The sequence below is a fragment of the Nothoprocta perdicaria genome, unplaced genomic scaffold (genome assembly GCF_003342845.1).
Source record: "Nothoprocta perdicaria isolate Ctin4 unplaced genomic scaffold, notPer1 scaffold_141, whole genome shotgun sequence".
NCBI classification, from domain to species: Eukaryota; Metazoa; Chordata; class Aves; order Tinamiformes; family Tinamidae; genus Nothoprocta; species Nothoprocta perdicaria.
The window spans coordinates 446,444-469,228 of record NW_020454550.1 but is presented as its reverse complement, the minus strand read 5'-3'; the positions used below and the strand labels follow the sequence as shown (position 1 = coordinate 469,228).

The 22,785-nt window shown below is 37.3% G+C and overlaps 1 protein-coding gene across 2 annotated transcripts in view; it reads right to left on the bottom strand.

The window, feature by feature from the left end:
* BMP5 (bone morphogenetic protein 5) overlaps positions 1-21,009 on the bottom strand; it is a 53,330-nt gene extending 32,321 nt beyond the window's left edge. For both annotated transcript variants that reach the window (XM_026034290.1, XM_026034291.1), the window contains exons 1-2: positions 20,526-21,009; positions 15-207 (exon numbers count right to left, since the gene is read on the bottom strand). In XM_026034290.1, coding sequence (XP_025890075.1) covers positions 15-207; positions 20,526-21,009 — 677 coding nt within the window. The remainder of the gene's footprint in view (positions 1-14; positions 208-20,525) is intronic.
* Positions 21,010-22,785: the final 1,776 nt, after the last annotated feature.

Genomic DNA, 22,785 nt, shown 5'->3' with positions numbered 1-22,785 from the left:
CACAAGTAAGATACCTGTTTGGGTATTCCTTGATGATCTGATATATGCTAATCTGAATAGTTTCATTCCCAAATCGGCTGTTGCTCCGATCTTTATAAATCCGGAATTCAGCTGCTGTCACTGCTTCTCCATGTGGGATTTGAGTAAGATCAAATCGAAATTCCTTGTAGTGTCTTCGTTGATGAGAAAAGTCCTTGTCTCTTTCAACTGTTCGAAAAAGAGTTGAATTTAAGTGAGAGAGGTGGAATGAATGCACATTTCCTATGATTAACGGAGCATTCCCTGGGCTTCGAAGTAAACAAACAGAACAATACAAAACTGTGCAAATCATAAAACCACAAGTCCAGACATACTTCCAGTCAAAGGAAATTCCACAAGCCAAGTGTCTTCAGTTCAAAAGGAAAAACTCTCAGTGGCTTTTATACAAATTCCAGAAGTCGGAGTGGAAAGAATATAAAAAAAAAAAAGCTGAAAGAGGGCATGTTGTTAAAGTAGCTAGAAATAYGGGCAAACTAAAACCTGTGAAAGGATTTAGGAGTTGAGTTCAGTCATAAGTGCAGCAACAGTAATGTCAGGCACATTGTCCAATCTGAAAAATCCTGCTGCAGGAATAAATGGCCAGAGGGGAGGAAGGCCGATCGCTTCCACTCAACGTAATAAATTCAGAAGTGATGCTAAACTGGAGTACAGCTCCCACCCATTTAAGAAGCAGCTGCATGGTATAAATCAGCACGCTGTGAAGCCATGGCACGAGGGTCCTGCTGGCAGCAGCAAGAGGAAGGCATGGTGAGGAGGGCTGCACGGTGCTGGAGCCAGGGTCCTGCAGAAGGCTCCTCCGAGACGCTGCAGCGGCAGCTTCCAGCACTCCAGATGCTGCCACCATTTCCCAAGGGAAAGCCAGAGGCTTTCCGCTTGCTCTGGGTTGCATAGGCTTGTAAAGAAGGGCCAGACTTGTAGGGATTTGGAGTAAGACACCCAGCGCAGATGCAGAATTAAGAGTGACTTTTCTAACAGAATAAGTGCTCTAACCTAACAAGCAAAACTACAGGCCAAGATATTGACTGGAGACCAATTTATGGGATTAGTATTTTGGATTTTGCACGTTTGTAGTTTTCATTCCCACAGAGTACGTTTTTGGTCTCTGAACAAGGTACTGCTCTATGTCCTGTGGCTGCTCACAAGCTCTTCTATTGGCCTCGTCATGGAGGTGTTTTTGTTCACCAAAGATGGACAAAGSCTAAAGCATCCATACATGAGTTTCAGTTTAGATAAGGAGCTAAACATATATGACTGCATCCAGCTCCACCAAACACTGCCCCACTAAACTCCTGTCATCTGCTTGGCTTAAGTACTGATACTCTGTAGATCTGGGAGGGAAGCACTGTTAGGCCTGAAAAAGCACACATCTAAATTACAGTATGTTGCAAACATAAATTCTGCAATAAAATATTACAATATACAATACACATATTTATACTTATATGCACATACCTACATGTACATTCAGACATATTTTAAACTGATACAAAATATAAACACAAATGCAAAATAATATGTACTTGTACATGTAAGTATGTGTATTAATGTAATATATGAAAATTAATGTAATTAATTATGAATGTAATATATGAAAAGGATCGCAAAATAGAAACAACCAAGTTTTGGGAGAGCCATAAAATGCCATAGTTATGAAAGTATGGAGCTCAGAGCTAAAGTTACGAAAGTATTTTCATTCTCAGAGATGTACTTAAGCTACCTTATATCTAGTCCTACACTTCCTTTTCATGCTTTCAAAAATACAATCTGTCATTGCTGACATTATCATGATTCTTTAAAATGTGCAAATCTATGTTGCCATAAGAACCGCAGAAAATAAAATGTATAGGCTATAAGAACACTCTTTACTGCAGTTAAAATGAACTTTCTCTACAAAAGGATAATTCCTAATGTGAGACTTCCTTGGCTCAAATGCATATATGGCTTCCAGGGGTTTGCCATCTTACACTATGTAGAAAAAGTAAAGCAGAGAAGAGGCAGAGGCACATAAACTGGCTGTTCTGCTTCTGAAGATGAATGGGCTGCYACTGAAGAGAAACAGGGTACCATCTATTTAGCAGCTCCATTGCTACGTTTTAAAGTGGGAGATAGAGAAATCAAACTTGGGGTTTGGACTTGCTTGCTTTTTATTTTTTTGATTCATGTAAATATTTTCATTTCTGAGAGAACCTGGCAAGGATTATCGTGTGCAAATGCAGTGAAGTGGTCAGCATTTTTTTTCTGGAATAAAGATCTAATTTCAAGTATTATAGCAGAATTGCAACAATAATCTTCAAATGTAAAATATCTTAAAAGTAGAATTAAGCAGCAATCACTTCTGATACTCTTTGGTTAATATTTATTCAAGTATTTTCCAGCATTTATGGGTACCTGTACAATATGTACTGTACAATATGAGCAAGCACTTCAGAATTAGATTCTAAGGTTTTAAATACCAGTACGTGTATGTTGTTCTGCTTTTATCTGGGTTTCAGATTTTCTTTAGCCTAGTTTCTTACAAATACATTTGAATGAATAATGTTAATTAGGAAAGAGTAATTTTGTCCACATAGGTTAGAGTTTGGACATAAAAATCTCCAGTGTGCTGTGATAACATCAATAGTGTTCTTTCAGGACCTGAAAACTGCTGAAAGAATACTGATCGTGATTTCCAGTTGAGTGCAAAATTAATTAATACAGTTAATGTACTTAATGCAGATATTGCTCATCCATGTTCCAGTGTAGGCCTAAACTTGTTAGGACAAAATTTACTGGTAAGTGATGACTTCAGAGTAATAACAGGCTCTACAAATGAACAAGCAGTCAATCCAAACTGTGAAAGACTCTGAGTCCAAGGGAGTCCCACCATCCACAATGAAGCCAGAAGGTCAAACTGTGCATGTCTGTAGGCCAATGTACAAAACCTAAAAACAAATCCGGACAGGCTAAAATTTTGCATTATATGGCAGACTGCCCCCCAACTAAGAAAGGTGCAATATTGTCTAATGACTACAATGACAAGTTTAAGTCATTAAAAAAAAAAAAAAGAGAAACATTATTTAATGAAAATAAATATTTAAATACTGAGGATAATACACAAGTCTAGTTCCCTTATACATTACTCAGGGACAAATCACTGCCTTGTCAACAGAAACACTRAATGCTTAGTCAGGTTATCTCTCAGCTCCTTTGTTCTGCTGGAATAGCACAAATTGCTGTGGCACGCTATGCCTCAATATCTTTATTTCATGTGTAAGAGCTTTCAGCAGTGACAGCCTGTAAAATGTAGAATAAGATTTTTAATTACATTCATTTTACTTTTCACTATTGTTCTTGTGTCATCCCAACATTATTCTTTTCATCTACCAAAATGCATCTATTCCTGGTTTTGATCATAGCATCTAACAAACAGTTGACTGGAAAACTGGGCAAGTACATTTTAAACTATCAGAGGAATATAATTTTTCTAACTAAGAATAGCCTAGTATATCCGTGCCAATAAAATATTGGCTGATTAAGTGAAAGTTCATTTGCTCTCATTGATCAGGATTCTTAGCATCAATTTAAAAATACCACCTGAAGTTACCATATTCAGCACTCCGGTTACATCAAGCAAAACGTAGCTTAGGGAAATATCACAAATACTCACTTATGTAAAATAGTGAGTACACTATTTTACACAACAATTTATGGCTAGTGTTCTTTCATTAGCAACTAGCCATGTATTTCGCCTTTGACCAACCAAAGAGGCTGGTATGTTGTGTCCTGGTGGAAAGTGAAAGCTGTTTTGTCAAACTAAGGACCAAATCAAAACTATGTTGTAACATGCTGATTTGCAGTGCAAGATCGTGAGATCCTGACTGAATGCACATGGTGAAGCTTCACTAACCCACTTAATGTCACTGTTTAACTACTAAATGTACATATCAAGAGAAAACCAAGGGTCTTGCAGACCATGTGAATGTCAGGGGCCACTTACACTAATCTCACTGAATTTCACTGTTTGACTCTGAATTCTTTGCATAAGCACTAAGTAAACCAGGCAGTTTTAATCACTTCAAGGTGATAAAGGTTACAGTAAGCTGATACACTACAAACGACACTCGTTTACATCTTGAATATAATGAAATGATAGTTTATCTACAGTGAACACTTGTGGTTATCTCACAGAAGCAGGTCAAAGGTTCTGGGCATTTTCTCCTGAAATTACTCAGTGCTGCCTCTAATGACTGATAATTGAAAGCAGAGGCTGGAAATATCAAATGTGGTAGGTGACAGATAAGCAACAGATTAATGCAAGGACTCTGTTGCAGGACACCGAAAGGTCAGAGGCCCTAGGAATTAGCTATTGTGCTACTGTGAAAAGACAGACATCAAATAGCTATTTACTTCATTCTTGCTCTTCTCTCCAAAATTCAAATTGTAGAGCCCCATTCTCTCCTCCATGGTAGGTAAAGAGGTAACACATTCAAAATAAGGCAATAGGGTGAGTAGTTATCATAAAGGATGTGATACTGGAGGTGAGAGAAAGTTTWAAAAAAACTTTGCTAGATGAAAATGTCTTAATGAAATGCATCTGAGAGTCATTAAGAAGCACTTCAGGCTGAACACCATTGACATTCTGCAGAACAAATAGCTAAGGAGACCACATAACAGATTTTCAAAAAGCATTTTTAAAGCTTTGTAATATCCTAAAGATGGAAACATAGAAGAAACAAACCCACATTAACTTTAGAAATTTAAAGAAAGCTTGGTTCAACAAGTGCATCTTTCATTTTTTTTTCTCTAGAAGCCCTAGGAAACACCAAACCTGTTTAAAAGCCCATTGAAGTAAATGGCAATCTTTGTATTTTGCCAATGACCTTTGAGTATGAATTACAATTCTTCTAAAGGTGGCTTTAAGTACCTTTTGAAGCAAAACTGTTGTAAAAAGTATTTTACAGAAGTGATTATTACAAAAAAAAAAAAAAATCAGAGAATGTAAAGACTAACCTAAGAGTTTTACTAAGATCAGGATGCCAAAAGTCTATTTCGGGTTAGACACTGAGATTCATAAAAATCGTCACCTGTCCTCATGAGAATGTTTTGGACACAAGAGGTATCTGCCTGATATGGTCAATAGAGAGACACTTTCGTTGGCTAAGGATCATCCATCTAGAGACAGCCAGTAAGAAGAACAGACGAATGTATCTGCATTTCCTCTCGAGTCAGCTGGAATCCCAGAKACCATAAATAGGAGATAGCCCTTTCTCAGCCACAGGGCATTTCAATCTGTATCAGCTACTTTCCATGACTATATCTCAAGTGCCAGGATATTGAGTAGCCAGGTAGAGAGACATCCCGTGCCACTTCACAGCATAAGTGAAGAGCTGGCRTCAAAATAAGAACAAAATAAGTGTCAGTTCCCACAACTGACTTTTAATTCATCTGGTATGAGGCATTTATTGAATAATCAATACTCAACTGAGTGTCCCAAAGCTTCAGAGTGGTATGCCAACTTACTCATTCTCCTTCTGGTACCAAGACTTCTGCATTGTTTTTTCTTCTGCAAGTTTTTCTGCATTGAAACCCATTTTCAACAGCAAGAGCAGGTTACAACAGTAGTCAGTTGTAGGGGAAAATGGATGATATACACTTTCCCTCCCCACATCTGTCCTTGGGCTGGGAAGGAAGCTAAAGCCCCGTCACTCTTTCCTCTGTGGCATTGAACAGTGAAGGGTGTTCAGTGAGACAGCATCATTACCACYTCATTTCTGCAGCAAAATATATTGTGTAAGATTCTGTGATGTCTTAAGCATGTTCAGAATTTACTTTCTGAAATTAGGTATTTGATGAACTTCTCTCTAATCAAAATAGATCAACACATATTCAAGGCTCAAATTTAAGCATATTAGGTAAAAATAGGCAGAAAATATTTGCATAGGTTGAACTTGGAGGGGCCTCACAATTTGTCTTACCAAATTATGTCTTATTCAGACCATCTTAAACTTCAAACTCATTGTCATAATCTTATTCCAAATTATGACCCTCTCCAACTGAGGCAAAACTATTTCTGTAGTTAATGAGAGCTTGATTAAGGAAGAGGAATCTCTAGAAACTTTACTTTTTTCATTGCAACATTTCAGTTTCTTAAAAACTGCACTATTGCAGTACTGTACATTTGAGTTGTTCTGCATTAATATTAATATTAAAATAATTATAGATTTACAAATGTGGTTCTGAAAGAGTTATGTAAATAGCTTTTACATTTTTATTTTATTAAAACACAGAGCGTGGTGGCTGATATTTTGAAGCAAGCTGTACTGCTGAAAGTTCAGAGTTATTTCACTAAAAGGTCTTAAAGTCTTTTTTTTCAGTCAGTTACTGACATCAATGAGCAATATTTGGCTATTCTGCTCAGCTAAATTAGGGACAGCTTTAAAAATGTCTGGTGAAATACTATGCAGTTTCAATACATGAAAAATTATCTCTTGTTTATTGAATACAGACTTAGTATAGATCATCATTTCCATAATTGCATAGAATTACTGAAATGTATGTATCACAAAGTTATTCAAGACAAGACAAAGTCAGTAAAAAAAATAGTGACCACAACAGGACTGCAAGAGTGAACAGGAAAAACACAATTAAAACAATAATAATACATAATTTGGACATTTCTTTTTCCAAATTAGTTATAATTCTTTACCTTCCATAGATGAAAAGTAATCCAATAACCCATATTTCATAACAAACATAAGTTAGAATACTCAAGGATCTTAGCCAAGTACTTTATTTTTAAATTGTTTAAGAAAGATCAGGAAAGTACTGGTCTATTATTAAAATTGTAGGCCCTTAATATTGTTGTTAATTAGATCTTCTTATCAGTTAGTAATATACATTTGAAAACTAAAATTAGTCTGAAACACTAAATTGAGTAATATACATTTGAAAACTAAAATTAGTCTGAAACACTAAATTGTCCATGAGGTGAGTACATTCTTCCTCTTAGTCAGTTTCATCAACAAAAAAAGTAATTTCACTTGAACAGACTAGAGTCTATTCATATGCTATACCAGGTAGCTGTGGGCTAATTAATTAGCTAATGCTTACATCTCATGACTGAAGCTATTAATTTGCATTTTTGCTGATGTCTGCATAATTTTGACATATCTGGTCCATATTGATCCTGTCTGTCAATAGTCTCCCTTTTTTCCAGATCACAAAATTGCTTTTCTCCAATCACAAATAATCACAAAGAAAACTAACATTAATTCCTGGGTTTCTGACTATGTGTGAAAGTCAGGATGTCAGATCAACACAACCTCAAGGTTAACAAACGACAGAAGAAACAAAATCCCTCTTGGGTTCAGCTGCAACTGTACAGGAACAAAAGTTATACCTCTGGGATCCAATGGTCAGAAAATAGGTGTAAGTTATAACTGTTTTGACACTGTAAAAGTATACAGATGGAAGGTAACTTCTGAGAAGGGTGAAAAGGCATATATCATCACAGGGCAACTGACAGGGGAGTAAAAGTTAAACATTAAAGCACATTCTATCTTCTCACATCTTCTTAGCTCCTTCTCACATTAACCCTCTACTCACTCCCACCAAACGGCAGCAAGTTACTCTATCATTTACCATATTGTCTAATGATCTCCATCCATTTCCCACAGTAGAATTTGTTTGAAAAGCTTCTGAAGAAGTTGTTTCCACATATCCAGCTGTATATGGCTGGGGATGCACTATTTTCTATTTACCTTATATTCATATTAGATTATTTTAATATTACCCATGCTACACTTACTTCAGATTTATGTGTATGACAGATTTCAATGAACTGTATTTGACTGAAGTATGGAAGCTGTTCCAGACTATATACAACACATCTTTCAGAAGCCTGAGACTGAGTAGACAATTACTATTACCCTGCTCTATTTTCTTTTCCAAATGTTCCAAACATAGAGCAAATAATCAATAAAATCAATTCAGCTGTTACAATGATGGGAAAAACCCTCTAGAACATCTCATTCGGAAATCAGAAAAAATTCTTACAATATCCAATAATTTAAAAGTTATTTTGATACACTGAATTTTATATAGAATATTATATAAACACATTTGCAAAAAATAACTGATCTAAGCCCACATTCCTTTTTGAAATGGCAGTATGGCTCCACTTAATGAGAGTTTGTGTGCACAAGTGTAAACCAGGCTAATTGTTGCATCATCCAAATCATCACCTTAAAAACTAAAAATACAGCGATATAATAATAATACAATGATTACTTGTATGCTAATACAATGATTACTTATTGATTAATAATACAATGATTTAATTCTCCCTGCATTTTTAGCCCTTGTTTTGAAGGCCTGCACTATGCATACTTGCTGTGGGTCAATAACCTACCACATCACATCCCTGGGTAGTCCTGGGCGCTGGGGAAGGGGAGCAGAGCTGGAGCAGAGGCAGAACAGGAACGTGGGGCACTCCCAGAGCCCAGGGAAGCAGGGCCAGGGCAGAGGGCAGTCGTGGGGAGCACGGGCACTTCCAGGAGGCAGGTTTTAACAGCCGGGCTGGGAGCTGGCTGTGATTTTAACAGCTTGTTACACTGATTCGAGCTCTCTCCTCTGCAGCTCTGGTAGTCTGGATTCTGATCGGAATTTATTCATCACAAGGAGAGGATATTTCACCCATGTATAATTCTATACTAAATGAATCCCATCACTAGGAAGCAACAAAGACTTGGATTTCTTTTTTCCTGTAAGGATGTTAAATCAAATCTTACCCAGGTTAACAAAGGTTTTAACCTCTTTTTCAGTGCAGAAACTCACTAACCGATAGCAAATTAAAAGTCCTCTGTGCTGGCCACCCACTATTATCCATGTGCTACCAAAGGGAAAAAACAGTCTTTTTAAAAACATATTTGTGCCATGGAAGACCTCAGATTAGCTCTAAGCAAAACAAAAATGAGTGGTGATCCCTCACAGTAGGCAAAATTCTGTTGCTTTGGATGGGCTGGAGGAGAGATGCTTATAGTCTAAATCAACATACATAGCTATGTAAATACAATTGTATATAGTTTAAACTGTAGATTTACTCTTTGCTACCTCAAACACAGCACGGATTTCAAGCTTCTGCAACAATGTYAACTTCACAATGAGACTCAAAGGCAGCACTATCAGACTAGAGTCTTACAGCACATTTACAAGTACTTGTCTTTTCTAACTAAAATATGACTAACTTTTTACAGTGATGTCATAATTGTGGGTGTTTTACTGCCACAGATCTACTTAATTCTCCATGTCACTTCATCCTCCAGTAAGTCTCATTATCTGCATCGATAAAGCAAAATTGAAGATCTTTTTTTCCATCCTGTAATTCTTGTCCTGGGCTAAATTGTCAGCTGGTATTCATCAGCACTGCTCTACTGATATCCAGGGACATGAGATTTACATAAGACAAGGAAATTTTTATATATATCTATATAGGTTTATATAAAAAATAAAAATACAAAATCATAGAATCTTTAAGGTTGGAAACGACCTTTAGAGATCATCAACCCCCCTGCACACACAGGGTCACCTAGAGGATATGGCACAGGGCTGCGTCCAAGCAGGTTTGAAAGATCTCCAGAGAAGGAGACTCCACAGCCTCCCCGGGCAGCCTGTTCCAGGGCTCTGTCACCCTCACTGTCAAGAAATTTTCCCTCAAGTTTCCGTGGTACTTTAGATGTTTCAGTTCATGGCCTATCGGTGGCCACCACTGAAAAGAGGCCATCCTCACCCTCCTCACTGCCTCCCTTGAGGTATTTATASACACTGATCAGGTCCCCCCTCAGCCTCCTCTTCTCCAGGCTGAACAGACCCAGCTCYCTCAGCCTTTGCTCAHAGGGCAGATGTTCCAGGCCCCTGATCATCCTSGTAGCCCTGCGCTGGACTCTCTCCAGCAGCTCCACATCCCTCTTGTACTGGGGAGCCCAGAACTGGACACAGTGCTCCAGATGTGGCCTCACCAGGGCTGTGTATAGGGGGCCGATCACCTCCCTTGACCTGCTGGAGTCTCTCTTCTTAATGCACCCCAGGATCCCATTGGCCTTCTTGGCCACAAGGGCACACAGCCACCTCATGGTCAAGTTGTCATCCACTATGGCACCCCAGTCCTTCTCTGTAGGGATTTGTTGCTATATAATCACCTCCCTTTTAATTTATTTTTTCTATTCTTTTTTTTTTTTTTTTTATTTTTCATGTTAGGAAATCAAGTTTAATCAAACTTTTTTTGCAAACTTATTGCCAAGTGAGCTGTCTGTGAAGTGAGCTGTGGAACAACAATAACAGAGAAAACATATATATCATCTTTTCTGAGAAGAAAAGCAATATGGGCAACCCAATGTGCTTCAAAAGGCACCAACTATACAAAAAAACATAAAATAGGAAGGGTTTGAAGTTGCTTTCTAAGCCATTAGGATGCCTTCTTTGAAGAACTACATTTGTTTCTGTTGATGTTGATTTGTTTTTATTTTTTTCTGCATCTAAAGGGAAAAATGCTGCTTTTTAATGAAAGCTTAAGATGTTCTCATAAATCATCAGCTCTTAGAAAATCTCATACCAAATATTATGCCACTCTCAGTAAGCTCATGGGAACCAGCAAATCTAGGGAAGAAACATAAGGAACTGTGAAGTTTTGGAAAACCGCAAAAAGAAGCTCATCTCTTATGTCATCATATGTAAACTTCAGTCCTTGCAAAGCTGTTTGTAGGCCTTTCACTCCTTCCTTCATATCTTTAGAGAAACTTCCAAGCTTTATTTCTGAGAGGTGTCCACGACAGAACAAAGTGGTATGATTTTACTTTCAGAAACAGCAAGGATCATAAATGGAACAGGAGGAGTTTAAGGATCTAATTTTGCAGTCAACTGAGCAAAGAACATCTCTTACTGAGCTAACTAGGAGATTAGTCAGCACCTCATACCACTGGGTTCTGTAGCTGTTTCAGTGTTCAGCTCGTTGGAGTAGATCCATAAACTCTCCTCCTTATTTCAAAATGTTACAACAGGATGCAATTAAGTACAATTAACAAGGAGGTCAAATGGTCATCTGATAAACACTGATCCAAACAGTCAGCTTGGAAAGATTGGGACTGCTCAGGCCACATTGTATTGACGGGAAAAATATTATGATTTAAGGGGGAAAAAATCCGAATGACTAAAACTGAAGAGATTTACATGCTTTCTATATTACACAGACAGACATGCTCACACGCTGATACACATGCACACATGCTGCAAAGAGGCACAGTTCTGAACACTGAGAACAAGAGCTCAACCAGTCAATCACTAGGTATCTCTTCATTGCAATGGGATTCAAATGTAGATTTTGGTGCCTTAATTCCAGTATTTCTTTTTCTATTTCATTATTTTACCCAATTGTCTGCCTTGAGATTAGTTGTTTTCCAGGGTTAACTGTTTACTGTTAACTGTTAACTTGTTTTCCAGMGTTAACAGAAGACTTTTTAAAATAATGCTTGAGATCACGAGGAGGAAATGCAAGGTCTTACAAGGCTCTCGGGAGCTATCTAGCTTTTCTACCCACTGCCACAGGAAGAAGAGGCCACAAGGGAAGAAAGCCATTCTAGTACTCTGCAAGGACAAAGAAAACAGGTATCCCTAGAGCACTAGAGATGAAATACAAACACAGGTATTTGCCCATCCTTGTTTTACAGACTGAGAAACTGAAGCACATGGGTTTCGTTTGCTATCTTTAGGTTTTAACATCTCTTCAATAGCTCAGATGTTTCACACATTGACTTTCAGATATAATTGACACTGGGACTGTGACAGACTCACTGCAAGATCTTCACACAACATCTCACACGTGGTACCATGAGGTTACCTGCTCAGGAGCAGCAGATTAGATTTCTGGGTCACTGACACATTAGGACTCCTCGCCATTGACAAATACACTAGCTGAAGTAACCTTGAGGGCAATACTCCCAAAGGATGAGATAGCACAGCAGCACAACCTTCCTGCTGTATCTCAGCTTTCATAAATTAACAYAAAGACTACAGCTGTCATGGTGCAATTGTGGTTTTAACATCTACCCCACTCTTCATTCACCTCTTTGCACTCTTAGCCAGCTTTTTTTTTCTGTGTGCAATATTCCAGTAGCATGCCATGACTCTACGCATGAGATGCAATTCGGTGCCTTTCGCTCACTGCTCCAAAACCAAATTCACAAATCTTTTAACATCGCTGACGGTTCTCCGTTGTTAGCACAAAAATTAGCACATCTACTTCCAAAATTAATTCTAGTAATAAATCACTCTTCCATTTTGTCAGTCCAACACAACATCTTTTTGAAATTATTCTGTGGTATCTTGTAACTGAATGCCCTACYTTGTTTTCTCCCTTTTTAAAAAGAGGATATTTAAAATCAACTTGCTTAGAAAAAAATATCAGTTTCTAATAATAATACTAGATTGTGGTTAAAACTTTTCTAGATAACATAGCCTCGTTAGTATGACTACAGTTAAATATATGAGAATCAGGACAACAAAAAAWTTAATTTGATAGATTCACTTTACACAAGGATTTTAGAGACCATATTTTCAAGGGATTTAAGTGGATAATATTGCTAAATCTGTACAAGATGAAACTACTTATTAGAAAGTTCAAAACATCAAGTTACTACCAATTGTTTTCATGAGGCCTTCCGCAACCTCCAAAAAGAGTGGCTAGATGAAACTGTCCTTCTGCAAAGCCACTTGTCAACTACAGACACATGTCATGGCCCTTATTATCACTAGCTATCCTCACTTTCTTGGCTTYGACTTGTTCATAATAGCTGCCTCCATTTGCCAGAAATTACACTGCAAAGAAATTATTGCCATACTTTGCCATACTCCTGTCACTGAATTACAGGAGTGGTTGATAAAGTCAAGTTCTCAGCCTATTGAACCAGAAGAGTTGCCCAAGAAGAACTAGAAACTGAAAATGTAGATTCACCTTTTGGAAGATCTCTCAGTAGTGGTGGCCCCTGGGAAGTTTCTGAGGGGAGAACTGAACTGTAAAATCTCTCTTTTCCTGTTTGGCTTATAAATATAYATATTTTTGAATAGAAATGAATCTGTAATTCAGTACCTAACACAAACCAACTCCTGTCTACCCCACCCACAAACCTAAATAATCTTGTTGTCAGGGATGACAAGTTGTGCCGGCTGTAGCACTTCTGTCTTTTATAGGAAATTTTAACCAGGGGTGTTATTTTAAGAGATGAGCAAATGGGRAAACCCCACAGTCCAGCCAATAAAATATGAACTCTAGGTGCAGTGGAGCACTCATAAATATGACTCAGAACAAGAGGATTCATTGTTTCTCCCGACCCCTTTTAGCCGCTCCTCTGATCTCAGCCTCTCTGTGTGCGTCATGGCAGCCCTCATCCTTTAACCTGTGGTTTTTAAAAGCTAGTGTTCTACGTTATTTATGGCCGTAAACGTTAGTAGATTGTCTGCACGCTCCCCGCACGCACATGGAGTGGGTGGCGGGGGGCTGTGYTTTACTTTGCAGGAACAAAAAGGGTTGTCCAAGGCACCAAGTGGCTGCTCTGCCTTGAGGCACTGTGAGGAAAACCGCTCCCTTCACCTGCTGAGCTTGCAAGAAGAAGCAGTCAGAGCCACATTCATTTTATGTTCTTGGGCTCATTTCATCTTGTTCCCTCTCATTTCTCTCATGTGTTCTCCGTTTCTGCTTGCATTCACCTTCTCCTCCTGACTATCACAACCCGCCCCCCATGTGCCCCTCAGTTGTGTAACCTTATGGAGCTTGGAAATGCTCCCATGGGACTGCACCACCATGCTCCCATGGTGCTCAGGAGCACATCTCTGTGTTGGCTCTTCCCCGTACCCACCAGCTTCGTGTCCAACACTTTCCCGTAAGTCTTGGCATGTGCTTTGCCGTTTTTTCTCCCATTCCTTTCTTAATTCCCTCTCTGTCTGTCTCCTGTGTTTGCTTCTATTCTCAGGACTTTTCTGCCTCTAATCCCCTTGGCAGCCAAGTGACATGGCCACAAAATTAAAGTTTGGTGACCCTGCCGGGGCAGAGACAAGGGGAAGGACAAGAGGGAGAGGATGAGGAGAAGTGTGGGAAATATAATTATAAAGTCTGGTAGCAGCCAGAGCTCTCCTGAAACCCTGGGGAGCCTTTCTTTYGCTGAAGGCTGCAATTGGCACTTCATAAACTGTTCATTCTCAGCTACGTGGAAACGCCAGAGGACACCTAGAATGATCAGACTATAATCAATCAATTTTCTGGGAAACGCTATTAGTCAGAAGGCCTGTGAAAGCAAGCTCAAAGAAGCTGCCGTGGCTGAAAAGAGGAGAAAAAGCAGCGGCCCATGCTCCCATAACTCCCATAATTGCCCTCATAACTCAGGCGTCAGGAGGCAGGTGGCCATGGCAAAATTCTTCACATAATTTAGCATTAAGAGAAAATAAGAATAGAAGCAATAAGTGTGGGAGACCCTCTATGTGCCAAAGTTGTCCTGTTATCTGAAAAAATAARCTGTGGTTTAGGACCAGGATCAACCCATTCCCCATGCAGTCCATGGTGGGTTTGTTGCTCCCTCATATCCTCCACGCAGAGTGAGGCTCCGCCTTTCATAGCTAGCCAGTGTCGCCACGAGATTGTGTTTTCCTGGGAAAATATGTGCTGTACAATACATACAATCCCCACAACCCCACCCAAAGTCTGTGTTTAGTCTGGAAAGCAGGACATGCTAAAGAAGAAGCGGAACTAGGTCTGCCATTCTTCCAAATGGGAAAAATATTAAGAATACATATTTATACATACACACACACACATATATATACATGTATATATATAACTTTTCACCCATCTAACCATCTGCTAAATCAATTTCTCTTCAGTTATCTACAATTTCYTTCAAATCTGTCGGCAAAGAAAGTCAGACAGTTTTATATCCCATTTAATGGAGAGTTTGACGTTTCTTTGGCGGAGGTGATACAATAATTTACTCAGATTTAAAGTGTTAACTTTGGCAAAAAAAATGGCAGTTATAAAAACATTATTTTGTTAGATCATATTTATGGAACACACACAAACSTATTTAGAGGTAGAGCTATATAGTTCATAAAGTTCATGTAACATGAGAGATTTCAAAGGAAATATAAAATATTTCACTATAAAGCAAGAAATGTAGTGTAATTCCAAAAAGGAATATGGAGAAAATTTCATGCTTGAAATCAAAAACAATTCTTAACAACCTACTCTGTCATCACACAAAAATAGTTAAAACTGCCAAAAGAATTGCTAAGATTGGGTGAGGACTTCTAAGAAATGTTAGCCCATGAGTCAAGCTCTTTTGTTTTGGAAATAAATAACCTATTTTGTAGAAAGCTGTCTTCACATTTAATTTGCACATAGAAAAATGATTTCATTCTTAATAGGTATTTCTAATATCTGATTGGRTATCTAGCTTATGTCAGTCACAATAAAATGTTTCTGCTTACTGACTGGGTAACTAAAATATTATAAAGGAAAGTATTAGAATCTCAAGATTTGGGTGAAGAAGCACTAGATCTCATTTATTTTCAATATTAAATAAGAGAATGAAAAACACCTTTGCATTAACTTTAGGTTGCCAGAAAACATTTTATAAATGTTTTCTCATTTTTTCTTGGTATTGACTCAACTCCACAAATAAAGCCATGCAATCTCTTTGTTATTTACCATGTTTTATCTCCCTAATAGAATCCCTCTGTCTAACACAAGATAATAGCACTATTTCCATCACTTTAATTAAGATTGTGTCAATATTTTCATTAGAAATCAGCATTTTATAGGCTAAAACTGTACCACAGAATAAGAAATTCACTTAAGTTTAAAATTAAAACAGTAATAACTGAAACTGTGTGGAAAAGAAAGGAAAAAAAAAAACAAGAAAGAAAAAGGAGGGGAAAAAAATGTGCTCATTTCAAAGCTTTAAGTGAATGGAGAAGTTAATGATTCTGAGGCTTTTTGCATGTATGCTCAAAAACAGCTCTGCTTGCGCAATTCCTGACATTTTATAGCTTAGCACTCCATATCCCTTGCTGGTGATATGTTAGCTTGAGTAGGAGGCTGTAGAAACTGAATTAGTTTAATTTAAGAAACCAGCTACTATACATGCTCAAGGTCTAAAAGCACTTAGGAATCCTTTCTTTTTCTTACACAAYAAAGATATATTTGCACAGTTATTCAGTATGGATTTACATGCAACAGTGAGCCCTAAAGAGCTCTGCAAAAATAGCTTTCTACTCCATGAGCATTCTCAGATGAAGACAGTGGGCTGTAAACATTGTAGAATTATGTACTTGGTTACTTGGTTAGTTACTTGTGCTTTAAAGAAAAACATACTCCTCAAGACAGTGCACACAGTTGGGGTGGAGAAGCCAGAGAAACATGAACTAGCTTCTCTGCCTCAAACAGACAAAATTTCCTTTAATTCCTGGGTCTTATTTAATAACAGAAAAAGGTGGGTGTGGTTTGAGAATTATTTCAATTAAGTTTGCCGAATCTATCCTGAAAATGTTCATGTTGCATTGGATATTTAAATAAAATTTTCACAATAACAGGTCGAAGACCTAAATTTTATAGTGACCCGGACATTTTTTAAAGTTAATTGTGTATGTTAAGAATGAAAAGCATGACTTAAAAAAACTAAACTTTTTTATTTTTCATACCCGTCATATAAAGAGGTCAGATAAATTCATAGGAAAATGCAGAGAAAGAAAATGGAGTTGCTTAGCAAATGCAGGAATCTGTTTAGAGAAAAATCGACAGAGGTGTTGTAAACAAATGAAAATACCAAATATTTGAATTGCATGTGAAGCAATTCTTATAAACAGTAAACTTAATGATTGCTTTGGTAATACATGGAAAATTCACTTCAGGAAATCTTTAAATGCAATTGTTAAAAGTGTCAAGTTCCTCCAAGTTCTGTTCATACATATATATTTTTATTCAATCCCACTATTCTGGTGAGAGGTGAAGAGTGGAAATGCTAACATTTATCCTCGCAAAGTCCTTCCCCAGCTATATTTTGAGTGAGCGTTAAAGTGTATAGGACTACATGAGTGCTATGTGTCTGTTCTCTGAGGCAAGGGTATCCTATCCTATATATGTTATTTTGGGTAATTGGCCAAAAAGAAGATGCCAGAACTCTAAGCAGGCAGTGATTTGCAACACTATAATAAAATATAACAACAGGATAAAAAATATCCAGTGAGGAAAACAGAGTTCTGAATTTGTAGGTGATATAATCAGATCTTTGAAAACCCCAGTGTATTTAGTGAAGGATTTATTCTTTGACTGCTGGACCAACCCCAGTTAACTCTTCTGTTACAATCATCAGTATTTATGGAGAGCTGCCAATGTGCAGAGTCTTATAYGAAATAGAGGACAAGGCACAGTCTCTGTCTTGTTGTATTGCTCAAGACAGAAAGAGATGAAAATTGCAGCATAAATTCCAGTATAAAGAGCAGGTGTTTATAATTTTAACTTCAGGAGAAGTAAATGCAGTCTTGTTTTTCTCTCTCTTTGCTTGACAGACTTATAATTACAATTCCCGTGATGGTATTTTTCTAATTTATTTTTGWAAGTGAGGCATTTGCAAGACTTGAGAAGTGATTTCTACTGAAATTAGCATATAGATTTCTTTTTTTATTCTTTAATAAAAATCATTTGTCCTTACCTGTCTTTTTACTCTGATTTCTAATCTTACTCGGTTTTATTTTCTAATGACCATGCTTCATAATTCTTATCAAATATCTCAGGTACACATCTTGTTGTAATATATATATATGTTTTAAACTATTATACCTGACTACAAATATATACAGAAGATTCCRCTTAAAATACCATGATGATTAATAAAGCTGTATGATTGCACCTTATGAAATTAATGGTGTGCAAGTTTGAACATGGTGAATACTATTTCCAGAGCAGATTAATTTAATTCAAGTTGACTGATGCTTCAATTCTAAAACCTAGTTGAGTTATTACAGTACTGCATCAGCATTTATTGATTTTAAGGTATGGTGTTAACATTCACTTATCACTGCATATTTTTCCCTCTTGTACATTAAAAGAGCTTGCCCTCATCTGTCATGATCTTATATTGTATAAATCATATAAAAGGGTTGCTTGTTTCCCTGATTTATTTCATTATGATGTTAATTATACTGAAACATAGGTTTGTTTAATAAAAATGTTGAAGCAAATCTATACTAGTCATCAATATTTGTTATGAATGTTACATGGCAGGAGGTGTAAGAAACCACAATAACCAACATGTACCAAAGATCATTTGGAGTGATTTAGGCTCTAGGCTCACTTAAAGCTGAGACGTATTTTAAATTTACAGATTTACATGATATTTTTGGTGAACTAATTGTGTCARTTATTTCAAATCACTAGAAAAATAATATATCCAGACCCCAATATACATGTATAGATGTATGAAAATGAAAGAGGCACTCTGGCTTCCTAAAGTTGCTTGGTTAAGGGGGGTAGAGTTTCCCCTCCCAAATTAGTCAAATATTAAAAACTTCCCAACCAAAGAAAGACAGCTGAAACTTGCATTCTTCCCCAAACGAGTTTTACCCAGCAAAGCGCAGCAGGATCAGGCTAGCRCATCTTTGACATTGATCCTTCAAAGACTTATACACAGGCATTATCAGAAGTTCTTTTGAAATCAAAAACATTTCTTGAAATTAAAGGCTAGGTCCCACTCAAATAATCAGCAGCCACCGATAAAATGGTCTGCGACATGTGGACTGAGAGTTTGTCTGAGGCTCCTTGAGGAAAATCTTTGTGGGATCAGGGCTTTGGCTAATGTTTAGGAGATAACAGTGTTTCCTATTTTCCTATATAACATTGTCGTTTTAAATGCATCAGGCTCCAGATATTCCGGGTGAACCGGATCATACAATTGATGACTTTAAGGCAATACATGGAAAATACCTAACTTTCTTTTTTAAGGATGAAGAACACTTAAAAAAAAAAAAAAAAAGAAAAGAAAAAAAATGAGGATCTCATTTTCTTCTAGTCTCCTTTTTCAGGAATTAGGGCAACAAGCAAATGTATTTGGAGTTGTGGACAAATGTTACTCTTATGGAAAAAGACCTCAGAATTGAACAATTTCTAATCTGCCAAATAATAATGAAATATAATTTTATTATTTTGACAACTAACCTCTAGAGTGTCATTTTCCTACAAATTCTAGTTGCTGAAGAGTTTAATGATTGAAAATATTTTTAATCCTGCTGCTGGGATTACCGACCTGGTAGACATTAAAGGTATAAAATATGTATGATGATCTGAAGGTATTTCAGAACATGTGCCATTTTTGAAAAAGTTTCTACAGCAAGTATCATCCTAGAAAGCAAGACTTCATCACATTTTGTACAAGCTTACTGAGCAACTTCAAGTTTTCAATGCAATCCCTTGCTATTAATATGGAAAAAGAAAAAGAATTTTTTAGGTAGCCTTATGAGCCTTGCATTGAAATTCTTATAAAAATAGCAAAATACATTTAATCAACTATTTGCAGCCTTCTTGGTGGTATTTAAACTGCCTTCAATTAAAGAAATCAGTATTTGCTTTTTTAACCACAATCTAACTGGTAATCATATTCACACTCAGGAGCTAATGTAATTTAGTTCTATCAGTTTTTTTTTTTCTTTTGTATTTCAAATGTTATCATTTTCAAAAGCATTCTTTGCCTGCATGTTTCTTGTACTTAATACTCTATTTGTTATTTATTTATGACACAAAATTAGAATCAAAGGAGACTCTGGGCACCATGGCAATTTAAAAAACCAGTCTGTGGTTATTAAATAGAAATAACAAAGAAACAGTAATAGATTATTTAAAATCCAGCCAGCCAGCAGAAAAAGAAACTTTACTTAACAGGAGAAAACACAGGCAAACAAACAAAAAAAACTAAATGACCTGAGAAGTCCTCTCTTCTTTTTCGGAAATGGCTTAACTTTTCCCTTTTCATAACAGTCTAGTCTTTAAAATATTAACAACCAATATTTGTTCATGCCTAAGCTTTAAACAAACCAGTACGGGAAATAAACTAGCAATAGGCATAAGTGTTTGATTTTTTTGAGATTTTAAAAAAAATAAGGAATTAGTTGGCCTAAGGCTAGAATTTTCATTACATCAATGAAAGAAAGAAAACAGAAGCCAGCAGAGGGGAGTTATAGAAACTGACTTTGTATAAACAGTGAGAAAAATCTTTTTCCTTGGCCACCTACAACGCAGCGGCTTTGCCATTAATACAAGTTTCCTTTTACGAGTGGCACAGCTGCCAGGGCCCAATCCTGCTGCAAAGGCGCAGCTGAGAGATTTGCCCCGTAAAGACTTTGAGATGGGGCTAACAGTTTGTCAGACAGAGCAGAAACAACAATAACAAAGAATAAATAAAAAAGAAATTGAGACATACCTAAATTGACAAAGCTCATGACCATGTCAGCATCATTCAGAAAGTTGGTGTCGTGCAGGCTGGCCAAGGGAGGGTTCTGCGTGCTCAGGGGGGTCATGCGAGACAGTTGTATCCTCCGCGAATATCCATTTGAAGAGGAAGGGTATCCTCTCTGCATCCCTCGGCTCTCCCCTGCCACTGATCCCTTCAGTGAATACTCCAGCTCCTCGGGCTCCTCTTCATTTGTCATAGCATTATACAGGTCCAGCATGAAGAGGGGTGCAGAAGAAGCCTGCTTTCCTGGTGAAAATGGTCTGGGTCTGTGAGGCAGACCCAGGATAGAGAGAATCTCTCTCTGAATCTCCCTTCGCTCATGGTTCCGCAGCCTCCTGTAAATAAAACTCGAATGGACATGATTGTCTCCTAACCCTCCCTGTGCGTGACCCGCCAGAGCCCAGCAATTCCAGAGCAAGCCCACAAAAGCCTTGAGCGCAGTTAGGTTCATCTTTGGAAAGGAAAAAGAACAAAAACAGCAAGAGAAAAAAGATCGTTCTCCTACTTGTTCTGAGTTCCTACGAGGTCTGCTTTCCCAGTGGCTGAAAAGCAAAATTTACCTATTCTTCATGTCAGTGTCATCTCTAAGCGTAACATCTTTGGTGACTTCTCTTCCCCCCACCCTATTTAAATATTACGGAATGTGTCAGGTTGCAGTTATTTCTAAGAAAGCTGAAATTCAGACTTCCAATTTTCCACTGTTGTTATCGTTTTTTCTGCATTTATGGAGCAGAAGACCAGTATTTTGTCAGCTGACCTAGACATTCCTATATAAATCTTAGATAACCAGGTCTTTGGTGGGGAGCTGTATTAGCAAGAGCTGTTCTTCTGACACATTGTAGTTCCCAGAGTTATCTTCCCTTGTTATTCTGAGTTCTTCGRACACCTTGCGCTCTTTCCAAGATAAAATCCTGAGTCACAGATTTGTCTTGATCTGTACCTTGGTGGTGCAACCTATATTTGTCCAGCAGCCTCGTGATAACTTTAACATCTTTTGAAGCGCTTTAGTGTAAAGTAATTCTAAAGCATGTACTAATGAAATTAATGTGTTGCCATGAATTTACTTGAGGAAAAAAAAAAAAAAAAAAAAAAGACTTCTGTAAATCCATTCAACCCTTTGCTGCTTCTTGACTGTTATTTCCAACTCTAGCAGGCACAAATATAACAGCTCTCTTCAAGAGAGATCTAAAGACTAATGTAAGCACAACCCTGCTGGGAAAGAAGAGGCTTCTCATTGTAATTTGAAACGGGTATAGCAAAAAAGTCCTTAACCCTTCTGCTGCCAGACAAAGCTTTAAGCTCCCCACACACACCAGTTTGCAGTAGTAAACCTAACTTGGCTTTGACTGCATTTTTCCTGAAAGCTTCCACAATATCCAAACAATCCTTTTAATTTAAAAGTTTTAGAATATAAAGCTAAGGTCAAAATGTGAAAGATTGAAAGATCCCGAGTCTATAGCTAACAAACTTGAATATGAAACTCTCATAGCAAACTAAAAGAGCATCTTATTAATTCAAGAAATGTGTATATTTTAGGTAAGCTTAGCAAATAAAGGTGACCTTTCCCTCCGTAGGAAATTTGGTCAGTGAGGCTCGATTTACTCTTTTCTAAAAACGTTGGGAATGCAATCTGAAAGAAAATAAATGTATTCAGCAGGCAAGATTTCAAATTGTGCATAGCGAATGGTATAATTATAGTCACAACTTTAATAAACTGTAATTTGCAATGATAATCTATTCAAAATACATTTTGACTCATAAATTGCTACAGTACACTTTTTAGTTAATACCAAAATCTAAGATTTAAACCCATAACCTATTATTAGCTGCAGAAAGAAATAGCTGAATTCAAGAATGAAGAAACTTTAAATAGATCTTGCTTTTTAACTGCTATGCATGAAATTCGCATTCAGCTAAGAATTTTATGATAGCCAGCAACTTGTGTTTTTCCTCTCACAAAAACAAAATCACAGTGTTAGATTTCCTATTGCTCACATTATCTGCCGTCATTTTTCTCACCCCTGTAATGTGCCGTACGTCTTGCGGAGCCTTGCCTTTGATGAAAGAGCGAAAATACGGACAAAAAATGTTAACAAAATATGTGACGTTAAGGAAAGCAACAGGTATATAAAATGCATCCCGTCGGGTTTCCCCTTACATGAGTAGCACCTACTCAGCAAATCACAGCCCTTGAGTAAACTTGGGAGTGTGACAGCAAGTATAATCA